Source organism: Schistosoma haematobium, chromosome 5 (assembly GCF_000699445.3).
Source record: "Schistosoma haematobium chromosome 5, whole genome shotgun sequence".
Lineage (NCBI taxonomy): Eukaryota > Metazoa > Platyhelminthes > Trematoda > Strigeidida > Schistosomatidae > Schistosoma > Schistosoma haematobium.
Window position 1 is genome coordinate 3766450 of NC_067200.1, and position 17360 is coordinate 3783809.

General features: G+C 40.1%; 1 protein-coding gene across 1 annotated transcript; it reads right to left on the reverse strand.

Moving 5' to 3' along the window:
• Positions 1 to 2489: 2489 nt before the first annotated feature.
• MS3_00008980 (uncharacterized protein) lies at positions 2490 to 16910 on the reverse strand. The gene is made up of 3 exons (XM_051217324.1): positions 16572 to 16910; positions 8188 to 8361; positions 2490 to 2850 (listed from the first exon to the last, which is right to left on the reverse strand). Exons 1-3 carry the CDS (start codon positions 16720 to 16722, stop codon positions 2669 to 2671), a joined length of 507 nt encoding a protein of 168 aa, XP_051064708.1. The 5' UTR covers positions 16723 to 16910; the 3' UTR covers positions 2490 to 2668.
• Between the last annotated feature and the right edge of the window lie 450 nt (positions 16911 to 17360).

Consider the following 17360-nt stretch of genomic DNA (forward strand, 5'->3'; position numbering starts at 1 on the left):
TCTTTTGTTTTAAATTAAATTAGGGTTCGTGTGATAATCACATTTGGTTGTCAGTTTCATTGACATGGTTATGAATCATCCAAAGTGGCTCAGATGCATACACTCCAAGTTCTTCTCGATCTTGAGTCTTAGAATCCTTTGTTACATACCTTTCCAGTGTCTTTTTAAATTATATTCCCATAATTTAGTTTTTCTTTTCTATCACTACTACATTAGTGTAATCTTTTCATTTTGTTATTTTCATTTCGTCTTGTTAACTTAGTATAGTAACCTAGACTAACATGAATCTGTACCAAGAATTTCGTTGATGTTTGTCACATTAAATATAAAGTTGCTAATCTCAATAACTTCCGCCTGGATTCCATTCCTTTATCGTTCTTATTCTAAACATCGTTTTTAAGATTCACTTTACTGATTACTTTGATTTTATTTAAGTAATATACTATTTGTGCAGTTTTTATCGTGTTAGTATTTTGAGCTGAGTTGAATGATGGTTAATAGTGGAATCTAGGACACGTATTTCATCTTAATCATGATTCATAAACCATCATCCAATTTTAAGCAAAGATGGATAGTGGTTAGCAGTGAAATCGAAGACACCCACTCGTCACCTGCATCTCACAGTTGATGTTCACTCCGAGACTCGGACCTAGTCCCGTTCGCTTCAAACGCCATCGTGTTATCCACTTAGCTACTGAGTCCTGCAAACGGCACTGGGTTCGAGTCCTGAAGTGGTCATCACCAAATAGGACAAAACGCGCGTCTCAGTACTTTCGAACCACTTATCCATTATCTATTTGTACTGTTTATTTAAACACATCCTGTTACGTAATTTTAAGGATTCCTGATTGTTATTCTAAAGTGTATCTTTACCCATATTCTGAAATCTGCTTCCCTAATTGAAATATTTATTCAATTTAGTATTATTCCTATCTCTACTAGTATACATACCATAATACGACTAGTTATATAACAGTTATTGACTCACAAATTCCCAAGATTAGTTTCATATTACTGTTTATCGGAGTAAAGTCTGGTAAAACAAAGAAAAAAACTAACTGAAGACAATATTGTTCACTTTAATGTACGCCGACACCTTAACCCAGTAATCCATATCTACCTACATAGTTCAGTCCAAGTGTCACTGACCTCATGGACCTAGTGTTAAATCTTGGTTTTGTGATCTCCAACCTACTCTTAGACCAGACATCATCAATCAAGTTAAGTGGTTTTTAGAAATATGTAATACATGTCCCAATGGCGCAGGTGCATCCACTCTCTGTGTTTTCCCGAATTCCAATCTTCTGAATTCTTCGTGTCCCCTTTTTCGCCTTCGAAATTTATTTCACTGGATTATACTCCTTGAATAACATCTTCAAAACCTAATCTTTCCGATTACTACTTATACTCTTACTACCTCTACCACTATGGGATTTGAATCGACAACTGCATCCTTGTGCTAATGTCGTATGGCAACTCGAACTGATGTACGTACGTACGATGTTCTACTTTGTTAGTGACTGACTGACTGTCCCAACCGTCTCAGAAGAGGATTTACTACCTTATCAATTGATTTTACATCGTTACTCAATACCCTACCCCTATAGTAAGTCCATTGAATTTTTCTATTACAAGCTGTAATCTAAGCAATTAACCCACTATGCAAAAAAGTGTGGGTTTGATTGAACGTATTACTGCATCTCAATCTTTATCTGGTCGCCCATCGGTTGTAGATAAAGACAACCAATAACTTACAATTGATTAACACTTATAAAATGTACATTGATATTTCTCTAATAAACGAGAACTCAGATGCGGAGAACCAATTTATTATTTCATGCAAAATTACAGAATATCTTCCAATTCACAATTCCTTTCTGTTTTCTTCAATTCGATCTTCTTAACCTTCTGCTGCCAGCCATTTAACTTTCGGTTGGTGTTACATACTACTTATTTCGATAGACATTAGTAGTATATATCACATTTCTACTTTTAACTCACACACACACTCATTCAATGTCCATTGTTTGCCTCCCTCGTACTTGTGGATTTTATTAATTATTGACAATAGACTCTAGCAACACCTGGTACTTTGGCTTTTGAGTATGGTCAAGTAAGTTCATAGTAATACTAGAAGGATTGGACCGCTAAAATACTAAGCTAACAGCATATCATCTATTGGAATCAAATGAGAAAGAACTAACCTCTTCAGTCCTAACCTCAGGACTGTCTGCTTAAAGATCCTAAAATGAACGAGTGATGCTTCGAAGACACCAATGATCGAATACTAGTAACTTACTTTCATCACGTAGAAGTGAGTTAACTACTAAACAGTGAACTCATCAAAGATAAATATCCCAGCCTACACTACAAATGATACAAATTGGCAAATACCAGGTATATTTTTCTAATTTTAATATAAAATAAAAACAAACATCACTGAAATATCAATTCAAATTGTCCAATACATATATTTTCATACTAAATGAATTATTTGTGTACACTATCATACTACTCATTATTTCTTAGTAATAATGAAAGATACTACTGAACAAACATAGGAACAAGAGAATATAGGTCGAAAGGAATTCTGAACAATCACCAAGCGCACACACACACACATTATATATATATATATATATTAAAAGACAAGTCATTGAAAATGTTACTAGTCTTGTTCTGGTAATCTACAATCATCATTATCTTTCCAACCATATCGCCATCTTTCCAATACATGAGTACAATCAAATAACGGTTTGCCAATCTTTTTATTCACTAAATTATGTTGCATACATAACCATCCACTTAATGCATGACGACTATCCAATTTCGGTGGATGAACAATAATGTCTATATGATTGAGAAGAGAAAAAAATAATGATATAAGGAAAAAAAAACTTGTTACTCTCTATCTCTTTTTCTTCATACTATTTCACAAATTAATAATAACAAATGTACTTACTTACGCCTGTTACCTCTTGTGGTAGAACATAGGCCATGTATCAACATTCTCGATTCAATTGTCATGGAAAATCCTTTCCAGTTCATTTTCTTTTCTTTTTCATGTCTGCTTCCAACTCCTGAAACAGTATGTTCCTTGGTCTTTCACTTTTCCTTCTCAATTCAGGATTCCAAGTTGGGGCTTGCCTCATGATACAGTTTGATTATTTCCTCAATGTATGTCCTATCCATTTCCAACGTCTTTTCCTACTTTCCTGTTCAGATGGAAGTTGGTTTGTCCTCTCCCATAGTAGGCTGTTGCTGATGGTATCCGATAAACGGACATTGAGTATCTTGCATAGACAATTGTTCATAAGTAATTGTACTTTTTCATTATGGTTGTAGTTCTCCACATTTCGGATCCGTACAGTAGAACTGTCTTGACGTTCATATTAAAGATTCTTACGTTGACATTGGTTAATAGTTGTTTTGAGTTCCATGTGTTTTTCAAATGTAGTAATACTGCCCTTACCGTGAAAATCCTCACTATTACGTCTGAATCGAATCTTCCTTGTTCATCGATGGTGCTGTTGAAGTACGTGAAGGTTTCCATCTTTGACATTTATTTTCATTTTCTAGGAGCTTTTGCGTTTTTAAATTTTTTTCGATGATCTTTACGTTAGCGAAATAAGTATTTAAGCTTTGGATAGTGGAGTTTAATCCACCGTACACAATGAATGAGGGCTGCACAATAACTCAGAATGATTGAAGTTAGACACGTACACTAGTGGACAAAGGCTCAGTGGTCTAGAGACTGAACGAAGGCTCCAAGTTCGAGCCTCTATGGCAGAGTAGTGAATACTAGGGACAAAACAGCTGTCCAGAGTTAACAGGGTTTCAAAGTTGATCTAGCTAAGAGTAGTCAGTGATTTAAACCATGAAAATATTTAAACGTCAGAACATTTTATAATTATTTAATAAATTTACAGACAATTTATGACTAGTCAGCTGGATGTACCTGCATCTCACAGTTGATGTTCACTCCGGGACTCGAACCCATTAATGTTCGCTTCATAGGCCATCGCGTTCTGACTTCGATATTGGTGGATAGTTATTCTGAGTTCCTGGATTCCACTGCTAGCCACTATCCATCTTTGCTTAATTATTACTATCATTATTTATTGGTTATAAATAGATGGAAATCACTTGACATAACAGTCCGCTATGCTCACTGTTCTGAAAAAGATATTAATCACTTAAATCTATAGTAATTATTAGTGCAACGTTGAACCTGACATCGGTTCGAAACGATACACCACACTAGTAAACCGAGATGCAATTATCAAGAAAGATTCTAGAGTAGTAGAGGTACTCACAGTATTAATAGTAAAGATTAGATATAAAAAGAGAGAAATAAACAGGTGGATGGAGATTTCGCATTCTAAAAAAGTCAATCAGTAAATGGACCTGGGTTATTGCAAACGACTCTGAGACATCTCACCGAAAATCTCCAACCACAGATTACTATAATTATGCAGGTTTTACACCTGTTATTTAGATGACTTAATAAATTTATCAAAAACTTTATGCACTGGCATCACGTCTTGGTTTGCTCACCCATAGTTTTCTTACAGACTAACCCTACACCTCTTCACTACGATGTAATTTATAAATACCTTTACAACCAAAATGTATGTCAGTTGTTTTTAAGGTTCCACAAAATCGTTTCATCTATTTCAGTTCATTAGACAATAGAGTCAAGTAGATAGATCGAGATTATCTGGATGGGAAATGCGAGATAATCGTAGTTAGCAGCTGAAAACGGAGTGATATGGCTCAAAATCACTTGTACAAGATCACGGATACATTCATCAAGGTAAGAAAAAGTAATTTTAAAATGCTAATGCGTTACGTACTTACTAACGCCTGTTAACCCCAATAGAGCATAGGCCGCCAACTAGCATTCTTCAACCCACTCTGTCCTGGGTCTTCCTTCCTAGTTCTGTCCAATTGTTGTTCATTCCTCTCATGTCTGTCTCCATTTCTCGGCGTGATGTGTTCTTTGGTCTTGCTCTTCTTCTTTGGCATTGAGGATTTGAACTGAGGGATTGCCTTGTCTTGACATTTGTATTGAAAATTGTGACTTTGGTGTTGGTTGACAGTTGTTTTGATTTTGAGATGTTCTTCAGTTGTAGATATGCTGCTCTCGCTTCGCCGATCCGCGCCTTCATATCTGCATCAGATCCACCGTGTTCATCAATGATGCTGCTGAAAGCAGATGTAACAGTAACTGCAAGGATACTCCACATCCTCTTCAGCAAGATTTGGGATGAAGAAAAAGTACCAACAGACTGGAAACAAGGACACCTGATCAAAATACCGAAGAAAGGCGATCTCAGCAAGTGTGATAACTACAGGGGCATCACTCTTATCTCGATACCAGGAAAAGTATTCAACAGGGTATTGTTAAACAGAATGAAGTACTCCGTAGACGCCCAACTTCGAGACCAACAAGCAGGATTCCGTAAGGATCGACCGTGTACAGACCAAATCGTAACAATACGGATCATTGTGGAACAATCAGTTGAATGGAATTCACCACTCTACATCATCTTCATTGACTACGAAAAAGCATTTGATAGCTTGGACAGGACAACACTTTGGAAGCTTCTCCGATACTACGGTGTGCCTAAGATAGTCAATATCATACAGAATTCCTATGACAGATTAAACTGCAAAATCGTGCATGGAGGACAATTGACAAAGTCGTTCGAAGTAAAGACCGGTGTCAGGCAAGGTTGCTTACTCTCACCCTTTCTCTTTCTCCTGGTGACCGACTGGATCATGAAGACGTCAACATCTGGGAGGAAGCATGGGATACGTGGACATTTAGGATGCAGCTGGACGATCTAAACTGGCTCTTCTATCGCACACGCAACAACAAATGCAGGAGAAGACGACCAATGTAGCAGCAGTAGGTCTCAACATACACAAGGAGAAAATCTGGATTCTCCGATACAACACAATATACACCAATCAAATCACACTTGACGGAGAAGCTTTGGAAGATGTAAAAACCCTTACATATCTGGGCAGCATCAGCGATGAACACGGTGGGTCTGATGCAGATATGAAGGCGCGGATCGGCGAAGCGAGAGCAGCATATCTACAACTGAAGAACATCTCAAAATCAAAACAACTGTCAACCAACACCAAAGTCACAATTTTCAATACAAATGTCAAGACAAGGCAATCCCTCAGTTCAAATCCTCAATGCCAAAGAAGAAGAGCAAGACCAAAGAACACATCACGCCGAGAAATGGAGACAGACATGAGAGGAATGAACAACAATTGGACAGAACTAGGAAGGAAGACCCAGGACAGAGTGGGTTGAAGAATGCTAGTTGGCGGCCTATGCTCCATTGGGGGTATCAGTCGTACGTAAGTAAGAGTTTGTGATATACACGAATTGACCTAAGTTCGCATATCACATTATCGCAACGAGATGAAATGAACAAGGTGAATGGCTAAAAGAGGTCATTGTAATTGTAGCAGCAATGACAGCAATGTTCACAAATGCCCTGGTACAGTCGAGAATTGGGAGTCCACTTTCCCTCTCGAAACTCTCTTACATGGTCGCGTGTATACAGCCACTACCAGGGAAGTTCAACTCACTGCCTTCTCGTAGCGGGGATATTGTTTACAAAATCGAGAGGATGGGAAGAGAATGTCCGGCGCTTAACCAGGTTGCTGGATACAGAAGATCCACCTATGGGGGTTGGAAAGCCCTGATTACAAGCCAGTAGTAGCACATGGGTTCCAGGATTCTGAAGGAACAAATAGCGTATGAACCAATTGTTGGTCACTGGCTACCATGGAACTGCATCTCCTGACGTTGCTTCACTGCCTTGTGGATTAGGCCTTTAGGTCGAAGGCTCCGGGTATGGTTCCCTAAGGAAACCACCTGTTTCGGTCTGGGCACTCGGGTAGTATCACGGCCCACACACAAACTAAGTGACTTGTGTGATGCATATTTATTTGGTGCCCCTCTGTACCAATATTTATATGTTCAAATAAATAAATAAATAAAATGACAACGAGAATCAATGAAAATTGGAAATATTTTAGTGGTTTGGATTATCAAAATTGTTGATAGTTTGTAAGTGAAATTTGATCAGTCTTGGTTGAGATATGTGTATCCTGTGAGGATTGGCTAGACATAGTCTTTATGCAAAATAGATTCATTATAGCTAACAGTGGAATCCTCTTCCTATTTATAACTGATTAGCTGGATTTACTCGTTGCACAAGTGAGCGGCTATTTGAAATCAATGGCTAGGTGGATAACGCGTTGATTTTTGGAGCAAATGGTATTGCGTTCGAGTCTGAGACTGAACAACTCCGGGAGGCAGGTGTTCACCCAGCCGACAAAACCCGAATAGGACGAGACATGCATCCTGGATTCTACTGTTAGTCACATTCCATTTGTATGACATAAAACTGAGGATATCACTTGAAAGAACAAAATTAAAAAGTATGTATGAAAGAATATTCGAACTCAAGGTTTTAATGAATATAAAGTGATTTCCTTTACGCTACTGTGAACGACTTTCAGCTACATCATCGGAAGTTGCCAACCACTAAGATCACGTGGACTCAAACTAGACAGACTGCATCTGCCAGCATGACTCAGACTGAGAGTTAATAACTTCATGGATTGATGGCGTGCCTTTGGTTTGACAACCCCTCAACCTTTCTTTTAACCTGAACGTTGCACACTCGATCGTTTTACGATACATAAGGAGTATTTTGAAGAAATATAATCTAAAATCTGGATATATTGACTAATGTTATATGTAAATCATTTTTATGTACCTTAGTAACAATGGATGTGTTTGTGCACTCATTCTAAAGTTATGTTTTGTGTCCAGTTGAAGCGGAGTTGGAGCTTTTTGTTTGGTGATTGAACTTCAAGTGCTTCAAACCATAAAGTTACTGCAAATCGCTACTAGATTTAAGGTGACAGAATAGAACATTATAGAAAATACTTAGGTATTTGTCTTGATAACTTTATCTCACTACTGTGCTGATACAGTAATATGTGGTAAGTTGAAAAGGATGAATAGTTTTGCGGAAACGCCGAAATAAAATAATTTCTACTTCATTTAAAATAGCATACTCTTTTAACTAACTGTTTATTAGTTAAACAAAACAAAAATAATACTTTAAAAAAGTATATTATACTTACTAGACTCAAAATCATAAGCACATGGTCGACATGGGAAGAACTGAGGAAAAATTTGTAAAAACTTCTTCATATCTTCTTGTTGTTTCAATGTCGGGTGTATAGGGTAATATGCTGCCATTGTATGCAACAAAGTCCATGTTGCTTTTCCAAGTTCAATTTTATCCGGTGGACACTCTGAATAGAAGCAAAATCCAATCAAATTACATTGAGCATAGTTGATGTGTACGCGGTTACAACGAAAATTAATCTTTTTTTTCTTTTTGTGTCTCCTGATTGGATGTTTGATAACAAGGGACTTGAAGACCGATAAGCATTAATACCTTGATAGTGATTCATCAGTCGGTGTGTAAATTCGTGAAATAATAGGTCATCAGTCCTATTGGTCATGTAGATGAACTAGTCAATGATCGGAATCCTGATTGAGCAATATAATATTTGATAACGATCACTGATCTCAAGCCACAACAAAGCATCTTAAGGCACAGTAGTTTAATATAATGCGCGTTTGTGGATGTGTAGATCCCAGAGGAGGAAGAAATCAGAAGAAGTGCTGCAAGTAGATAGGACACACATTGAAGAAAACACCCAACTGTGTCACAAGGCAATCCCTCACATGGAATCCTCAAGGCCAAAGGAAAAGGGGAAGATCAAAGAACACATTACGTCGAGAAATGGAGACAGACATGAGAAAAATGAACAACAATTGGATAGAACTAGGAAGGAAGGCCCAGGATCGAGTTTGTTGAAGAATGCTGGATGGCGGCCCATACTCCATTAGGAGTAACAAACGTAAGTAATTCAAGTAAGTGGATGTGTATGACTTGGTCCATTTATTTTCACATGTCAGATATGAATATAAGTCAGTCATGATTAATGTAGTGTTTCGGACAAAACATGAGTCATCCCAACTCCACACAACAATTGTACGATGAGATGAAGTTAATTGTAATAATAGTAAAGGAAAGTAGTAACAAAGTAATGACATAACCATCAGAATACTGAGCATATGATTTGAAAGACAAAACGAAAAGATGTATAAATGAAAATTCGAAGGAAGATAAAAGGTGAATGCATTCGCGTCATTGTGAACGATCCTGAGACAAGTCACCTTACGTCATCAACCACCGATTAATATCAAGAATGAAATAACAGTATGAGTACAGAATTTATGATTATCTAAATGAGTTAACTGTTAGATAGAGGTCCAGTGAACAACCAGTGATCAAAACATAAATTTGACTCAACTTTCGAGCTCTTTTAGGGTATACAAATCGTCAGATGATCTCAAATACTTTTAGAAGTATGTGGAGGAAATTTAGATTCTTAGTTGTCTTTACCGTAAAACGATACTTATTCTTAAGATACGCGCAAGGAGTATAATACAGTGAAATAAATTTGGAAAGAGGAAAAAAGAAAGGGACATGAAGAATTCAGAAGATTAGAATTTGGGAGAACACAGAGAGTGGATGCACCTGCACCATTGCAAACGATTTTGAGCCATGTCATTCAGTGTCTCTAACCATCGGTTGCTATCATCTCGTGGTCCCCAACCAGGTAGTCTACACCTACCAACATGGCTCAGTCCACTTGTCAGTGACTTCATGGACTTGTGCCATGTTTTGGTTTGGCCGCCCCTAGCTTTCTTCCAACCTACTCCTATACCACTGAACATAGCACGTCGAGGTAGTCGGTCGTTGGGCATAGGTAACACGTGTCCCAGCCATCTCAACTGATGAAGTTTCACTACTTCATCAATCGATTTGCCAACCTTACCTAGTATTCGTTTCCTAACAACTGCGTTACTTACTCGATAGTCCCAAGATATACGAGCAATATTTCGAAGACACCTATGGTCAAATACTAGTAACCTACGAATATCCTCTACTCTTACCGGCCATGTTTCACTGCCATAAAGTAGGATGGAACGAACTGCTGCGCAGTAAACAAGTCCTTTGGTTGATAGACGGATATCTCGCCTACGCCATAAATGACGCAAGTTGGCAAAAGCTAGTCGAGCCTTCTGTATCCGTGCTGAGATTTCGTCACACACCAGACCACAAGGGCTGATGAGACTTACAAGATAAGTGAAGCGGTCGACACGCTCAACTTCTTCACTCGCTACCCGGCCATTGTTGCTACCTTGACGTGGTGGTCGGGCTTGCCTATCGTGACGAAGCAACCGAGCTATACTGGCTGGAACAACCGTTCCTCAAGGTCCTACCATGTCAGACAGGTCGGTTGAAGAGCGGTAAGACTAAAAGCAACAAACCCAAGGTCCGAAGGCGAAGTCGTACTGCTGACTGTAGAGAGGTGTGACAGCAGTAAGGTGTTTCCCTCGGACAACCAGCATGACAGCGATGCTGCCTTCCCACAAGGAGGGGTGGGGTTAGAAAAGGTCGACCCTAAAAATGTCACACCTCACCTTACCTCACGGATTTCCTTCTCCGGCGGTAAGACCCTTTGAAGAACGGAGCTAACACGTCAAAAGCCTTCCACAAAAAGGCCGTGCGCGACCGGCCTCAAGCAGTTGTCCCTTGGGCTCTACGGTCACGCTCCCAGGTCGTTAAGACCAACACTAATCCAATTTCTTTTTCACGTTCCTCAAGAAATACCCTTCCACGGTGTGGGCAGCCGGGAAGTGACATCAACCCTCATACCCGAGACCAAGTTGGTCACATTCAAATCCTTCCTACACCTAATACCTCTCTTATCTCCATGACTAACACTCCTCGCATCTCTTTATCACCTCGCACCGCTAGGGCAAACGATCCGAGTACGTGGAACGCTATTCCTGGTCTCCTGAAACCACGCTCTAAACTACACGTGGGAGCTTTTAACGTACGAACACTGCCAAATAGGACAGCAGGCTTCCTTAGCCAGGCCTTTAGAATCTCGCGCCATCGATGTGTGCTGCGTCTCCGAAACGCACATACAGGATCCGAGTAGCGTCATTCATTTGACCTCATCATGCCAAAATAAAGAACCGACTCGATTTACGCCTCGTGTATCTGGAAGCCCTGATTCTGCTTCCCGTGGCCTCGCCGGCGTAGGTATAGCATTGAGTCCTAGGGCAGAACTAGCTCTCTTAGAGTGGATCCCAGTAGACAGTCGTTTGTGCGCTGTCCGACTGAACGGAACAGTAAGAATCCGGAAAGATAGGGACACTCGTCGTTGCCTCTTCGTCGTCTCTACCTATTCTCCCACTGACTGCAGCTCAGATGACGTAAAAGATGAGTTTTACAGAAAGCTTTCGGACCTTCTCCGAAAAGCTAAGCGCTCGGATGTAGTAATTTTGGCTGGTGACTTCAATGCTCAAGTAGGTAAACTAAGCGATAGGGAAAGACACCTAGGTGGATCTTATGATGTCGTGGCTCAAAGAACAGATAATGGGGACCGTCTGTTGCAGCTATGCTCAGATAACCGCCTGTTCCTTGCAAATACTAACTTTAAGCATAAGGAAAAACATCTTTTAACATGGCGACCCCTAATTCGTCCCAACGTTGGACCCAAATAGATCACATCACTATCAGCCACCGATGGAGGGGCTCGATAGAAGACTGTCGCTCATTCTGGAGCACATGCCTAGATTCAGATCATGCTCTAGTGCGAGCGCGTATTTGCTTGCGTCTTACTAGACGTAGGAAAGACGCTGCAAGGAAACCTCTTAGGGGCCTACTTAATGATAGTCAAGCTAAGAGTATATTTCAGGAACAACTAGGAAAACAGTTAGGCAGCCATGTATGTGATGCCCACCCCGAGGCAGCATGGAATGATATCCGAAAAGCTGTGGAAACAGCAGTGATATCTGCTAGTAAGGTAAATCAGAAGGTTAGGGAGAAACACTGGATCTCAGAAGCATGTATCGTACTGATAGATGCTCGGAAACTCATTCCACCTGACTCTGAACATAATGAAGAGCGGAGTCAGCTTAAGCGCAAGCTGACATGAAGTCTACGCAATGATCGCGAACAGGGGTGGGTAGCGAAAGCAAGAGAGATGGAAAAGGCAGCGGCAATAGGTAATAGCAGACAATTGTTCAGACTCGTTAAGGAAACCAGAATTAGGAACCCGACCGTTAGCGAAACAATCTCAGAGAAAGATGGACATATTATTCATTCTCAATCCAGGAGACTGGATTGATGGGCAGAACACTTTCGGGATCAGTTCAACTGGCCTTCAGCAACACTTCAGGTTCCACGATCTCTAGTCAACCTGAATGGCAAGTTAATGTAGGTCCTCCGTCCCTTTACGAAGTTGAAAAAGCCATAGGAAATCTGAAACGAGGGAGAGCAGCAGGCCCTAACAGGTTTACTCCTGAGATTTTTAAGGATGGTGATCTACTATTAGCAATGCGATTAACCGAGGTCTTAGGTAGAATTTGGGAACAGGACGTAATCCCATTTGACTGGTCTCAATCACTGATTAAGCCAGTCTATAAGAAAGGACAAAAGTCCTCTTGTGACAATCACAGAGGAATCAGTTTGACTAATATAGTGTCTAAGATATTAGCTTCAATAATACTTCGACGCCTAATCAAAGCTCGTGAAGAGCAGATTAGGGAAAACCAGGCTGGTTTTCGACCTGGACGTGGTTGTATAGACCAGACATTCACACTACGTCAAGTTCTAGAACACAGACACACATTCGGACGCCCCACAATCGTAGTATTTCTCGACCTTAAGGCGGCATTTGACTCTATTGATCGTGAGGTTCTGTGGCAGTGTTTGTCACTGAAAGGAGTACCAAAGAAGTACATTAACCTTGTAAAGGCTCTCTATTCGAACACAACTGGTAGAGTGAGAGCTTATGGCGAACTGTCATCAGAATTGATTACCTCAAGTGGTGTTCGTCAGGGTTGTCCACACTCTCCATTCTTGTTTAACTTTGTCGTTGACGTGCTTTTAGAGATAACATTTTCCTCATCTAAATTTCCAGGGGTTGAACTTCTACCAGGAGGTTCACTTGTTGACTTAGAATATGCAAATGACATAGTTTTATTTGGTGAAGACGCTGACAAAATGCAGAGTCTTCTAACCACTCTAAGCAACAATGCAAACATGTTCGGGTTGCGATTCTCCCTCTCGAAATGCAAAATGTTACTTCAGGATTGGGTTGCATCGACACCCGAACTAGTGATAAGGAGTGAAGTATTTGAGCGTGTCGACCGCTTCACTTATCTTGTAAGTCTCATCAGCCCTTGTGGTCTGGTGTGTGACGAAATCTCAGCACGGATACAGAAGGCTCGACTAGCTTTTGCCAACTTGCGTCATTTATGGCGTAGGCGAGATATCCGTCTATCAACCAAAGGACTTGTTTACTGCGCAGCAGTTCGTTCCATCCTACTTTATGGCAGTGAAACATGGCCGGTAAGAGTAGAGGATATTCGTAGGTTACTAGTATTTGACCATAGGTGTCTTCGAAATATTGCTCGTATATCTTGGGACTATCGAGTAAGTAACGCAGTTGTTAGGAAACGAATACTAGGTAAGGTTGGCAAATCGATTGATGAAGTAGTGAAACTTCATCAGTTGAGATGGCTGGGACACGTGTTACCTATGCCCAACGACCGACTACCTCGACGTGCTATGTTCAGTGGTATAGGAGTAGGTTGGAAGAAAGCTAGGGGCGGCCAAACCAAAACATGGCACAAGTCCATGAAGTCACTGACAAGTGGACTGAGCCATGTTGGTAGGTGTAGACTACCTGGTTGGGGACCACGAGATGATAGCAACCGATGGTTAGAGACACTGAATGACATGGCTCAAAATCGTTTGCAATGGTGCAGGTGCATCCACTCTCTGTGTTCTCCCAAATTCTAATCTTCTGAATTCTTCATGTCCCTTTCTTTTTCCTCTTTCCAAATTTATTTCACTGGATTATACTCTTTAAATAACATCTCCAAACCCTAATCTTCCCGATTACTGCTTATACTCTTACCACCTCTACCACTACGGGATTTGAATCAACAACTGCATCTCTGTGCTAATGTGGTGTGGCAACTCGAACTGATGTACGTACGTACGAAGTTCTACGTTGTTACTGACTGACTGACTGACTTCACTTCCTATCATTAGTTCGGATGTAGATGCAACCCAATCCTGAAGTAACATTTTGCATTTCGAGAGGGAGAATCGCAACCCGAACATGTTTGCATTGTTGCTTAGAGTGGTTAGAAGACTCTGCATTTTGTCAGCGTCTTCACCAAATAAAACTATGTCATTTGCATATTCTAAGTCAACAAGTGAACCTCCTGGTAGAAGTTCAACCCCTGGAAATTTAGATGAGGAAAATGTTATCTCTAAAAGCACGTCAACGACAAAGTTAAACAAGAATGGAGAGTATGGACAACCCTGACGAACACCACTTGAGGTAATCAATTCTGATGACAGTTCGCCATAAGCTCTCACTCTACCAGTTGTGTTCGAATAGAGAGCCTTTACAAGGTTAATGTACTTCTTTGGTACTCCTTTCAGTGACAAACACTGCCACAGAACCTCACGATCAATAGAGTCAAATGCCGCCTTAAGGTCGAGAAATACTACGATTGTGGGGCGTCCGAATGTGTGTCTGTGTTCTAGAACTTGACGTAGTGTGAATGTCTGGTCTATACAACCACGTCCAGGTCGAAAACCAGCCTGGTTTTCCCTAATCTGCTCTTCACGAGCTTTGATTAGGCGTCGAAGTATTATTGAAGCTAATATCTTAGACACTATATTAGTCAAGCTGATTCCTCTGTGATTGTCACAAGAGGACTTTTGTCCTTTCTTATAGGCTAGCACAATCAGTGACTATCTGTTATTTATTTATTGATTTAAACACATAAATATTGGTGCAAGAGGGCACCAAATATATATGGTCAGATGGGATTATGTCCCGTTCCCAAATTCTATCTAAGACCTCAGTTAACCTCACTGCTAATACTGGGCCACTATCCTTAAAAATCTCAGGAGTACACCTGTCAGGTGAAACTTTCACGTACCTGGACAGTATCGTCTATGAACAGGGAGGATCCGATGCAGCCGAAAAGGTAAGGATTGACAAAGTAAAGACAGCATTCCTATACTTGAAGAACATATGGAACTCAAAACTATTAACCAATATCAACGTAAGAATCCTTAATATGAACGTCAGGACAGTTCTACTGTACGGAGCTGAAATGTGGAGAACTACTACAACCATAATGAAAAAGTACAATTATTTATGAACAATTGTCTATGCAAGATACTCAATGTCGGATACCACCAGCAACAGTCTACTGTGGAAGAGAACAAAATGGTTTCCAGCTGAACAGGAAATTAAAAACACGCTGGGATGAATAGGACATACATTAAGGAAATCATCAAACTGCATCACGAAGCAAGAGCTAACTTGGAATCCTGAAGGGAAACGGTAAAGAGGAATGCCAAAGAACACACTGCGTCGAGAATCGAAAGCAGACATGAAGTGGATGAATAGCAAGTGGAAAGAATTTCCCACGACGGAGTTGGATGGAGAATGCTGGTGGGCGGCTTATGCTCCTATATGAGGTAACAGGTGTAAGTAATCTATGCAGATGATTGAACAGCATAAAGTTATAATCACTGGGTCAACTACTTTCAACACTAAAAAGGTTCTGAAGGAAAACTGCAGGCATGAACTAGCATTTACATTGTGCCTTTATTTACATTCATTTATTTAAACTGGTACAAAGGGGGGATAAAATATAATTGTGTCACAGAAAAATGAAGATATAGGGAGAGGAAGATGAGAATGATAAAAAATGACAAGTGGATAGGAATAATAATAATAGTAGTGACAACAATAATGGGAGCACCAGTCCAATCCGGTAAGCATAAATAGAAAGGACTCTTTCGCATACTAGCCTATCACGAACCTGAGTAAGTTTCTAAACCCTGTAGACAGTATATATACACTTCGAGTCTCTAGATATTTTGTAGAAAACAGCAGCTGTATTGCCCACATTCCGATCAACTAAAATGTCGCCTGAAGTCGTACATAAAGCTTGGTTCTAAACTCCTTGTTTCAAGAGTAACTCAAACGACATATAACTTTCATAAAGTCCAAAGTTTTGAAGAAACATTTGGGACAAAAAAACTAACCCGAACCATGAAAACAGTACGTAAGCCACGGGAGATTAACTATCGAGAGTTTGGCTGCCGACTGCATCGTTTTAGATCATATATGATCTTGGATATTCTATAGAACATTCATTAATGACGTATATTTACTTGTACGAGCAAGTGAAAATCAGAATACCGAATTTTAATATTAACTATACACGCATACCCATTCAGTACAGAGTTTCCAGGGCTAGCGGTCACATTTTAAAACACACAGTGAACAATACAATACAAGATATAAGGACGTTTTGGAAAAGTACATACCTACACTCGGTTTGGATACCATCTCCTTTGCTTTTGTAAGACCAAACTTTGACAAGTCGACACATGCACGACAGAATCCCCTGCTTTTAGGGTCATAAATATCTTCGTCATCGTCTTCACTCACAGAAACACGTTCACCTTTTCTAGCCATGCTGATATGACCTTGACCTTGGATTACGTCAAACTTCGAGCCTTCATGCAAGTGGTTGTGTCGTCAACCTTCTGTAATAAGGATAGAAGGTCTATCAACCTATATTAATCCTTGCAGTTTTTAACACTACGAGGGTTCAATCTCGTCTTGAATATGCCAACAGAAGGTGCTGATATTGCGTGTTTTAAATGTTTCAAAGTGGTTCAAATGGATGTGGATGGAATAGAAGAAGCTTTCGCTTAACATGCATCTGTGTCTAGTAGCAGTGGAATACCAACACCTCCAGGCAGGAATCTAGGCATATTAACTATAACAGATCATAAAAAAAGAAACAGATAACTCATGATAAGATGTTATCCTTAGACCTTAAGAATAGGTCAAGTTTCCTCTTAAAGGACTCCTGGGAATTCGCTTGGAAGAGCTCAGTCGGCAACGGATTCCAGCAAGTGACAACTCTTAAGGAGTAGAAGTTGTGTCTACAGTCCGTTCTGCTATGTTGTGCCTCCAATTTCTGGGTGTCACCCCTTAGGTTTGTATTGGGACTAAGCTTAAGTAGGTGTTTAAGAGGATGTCCAGAAGTCGTAAGGATACTGTAAGCCATAATAAGGTCACCTCTAAGATGCCTATACTCTAATGGG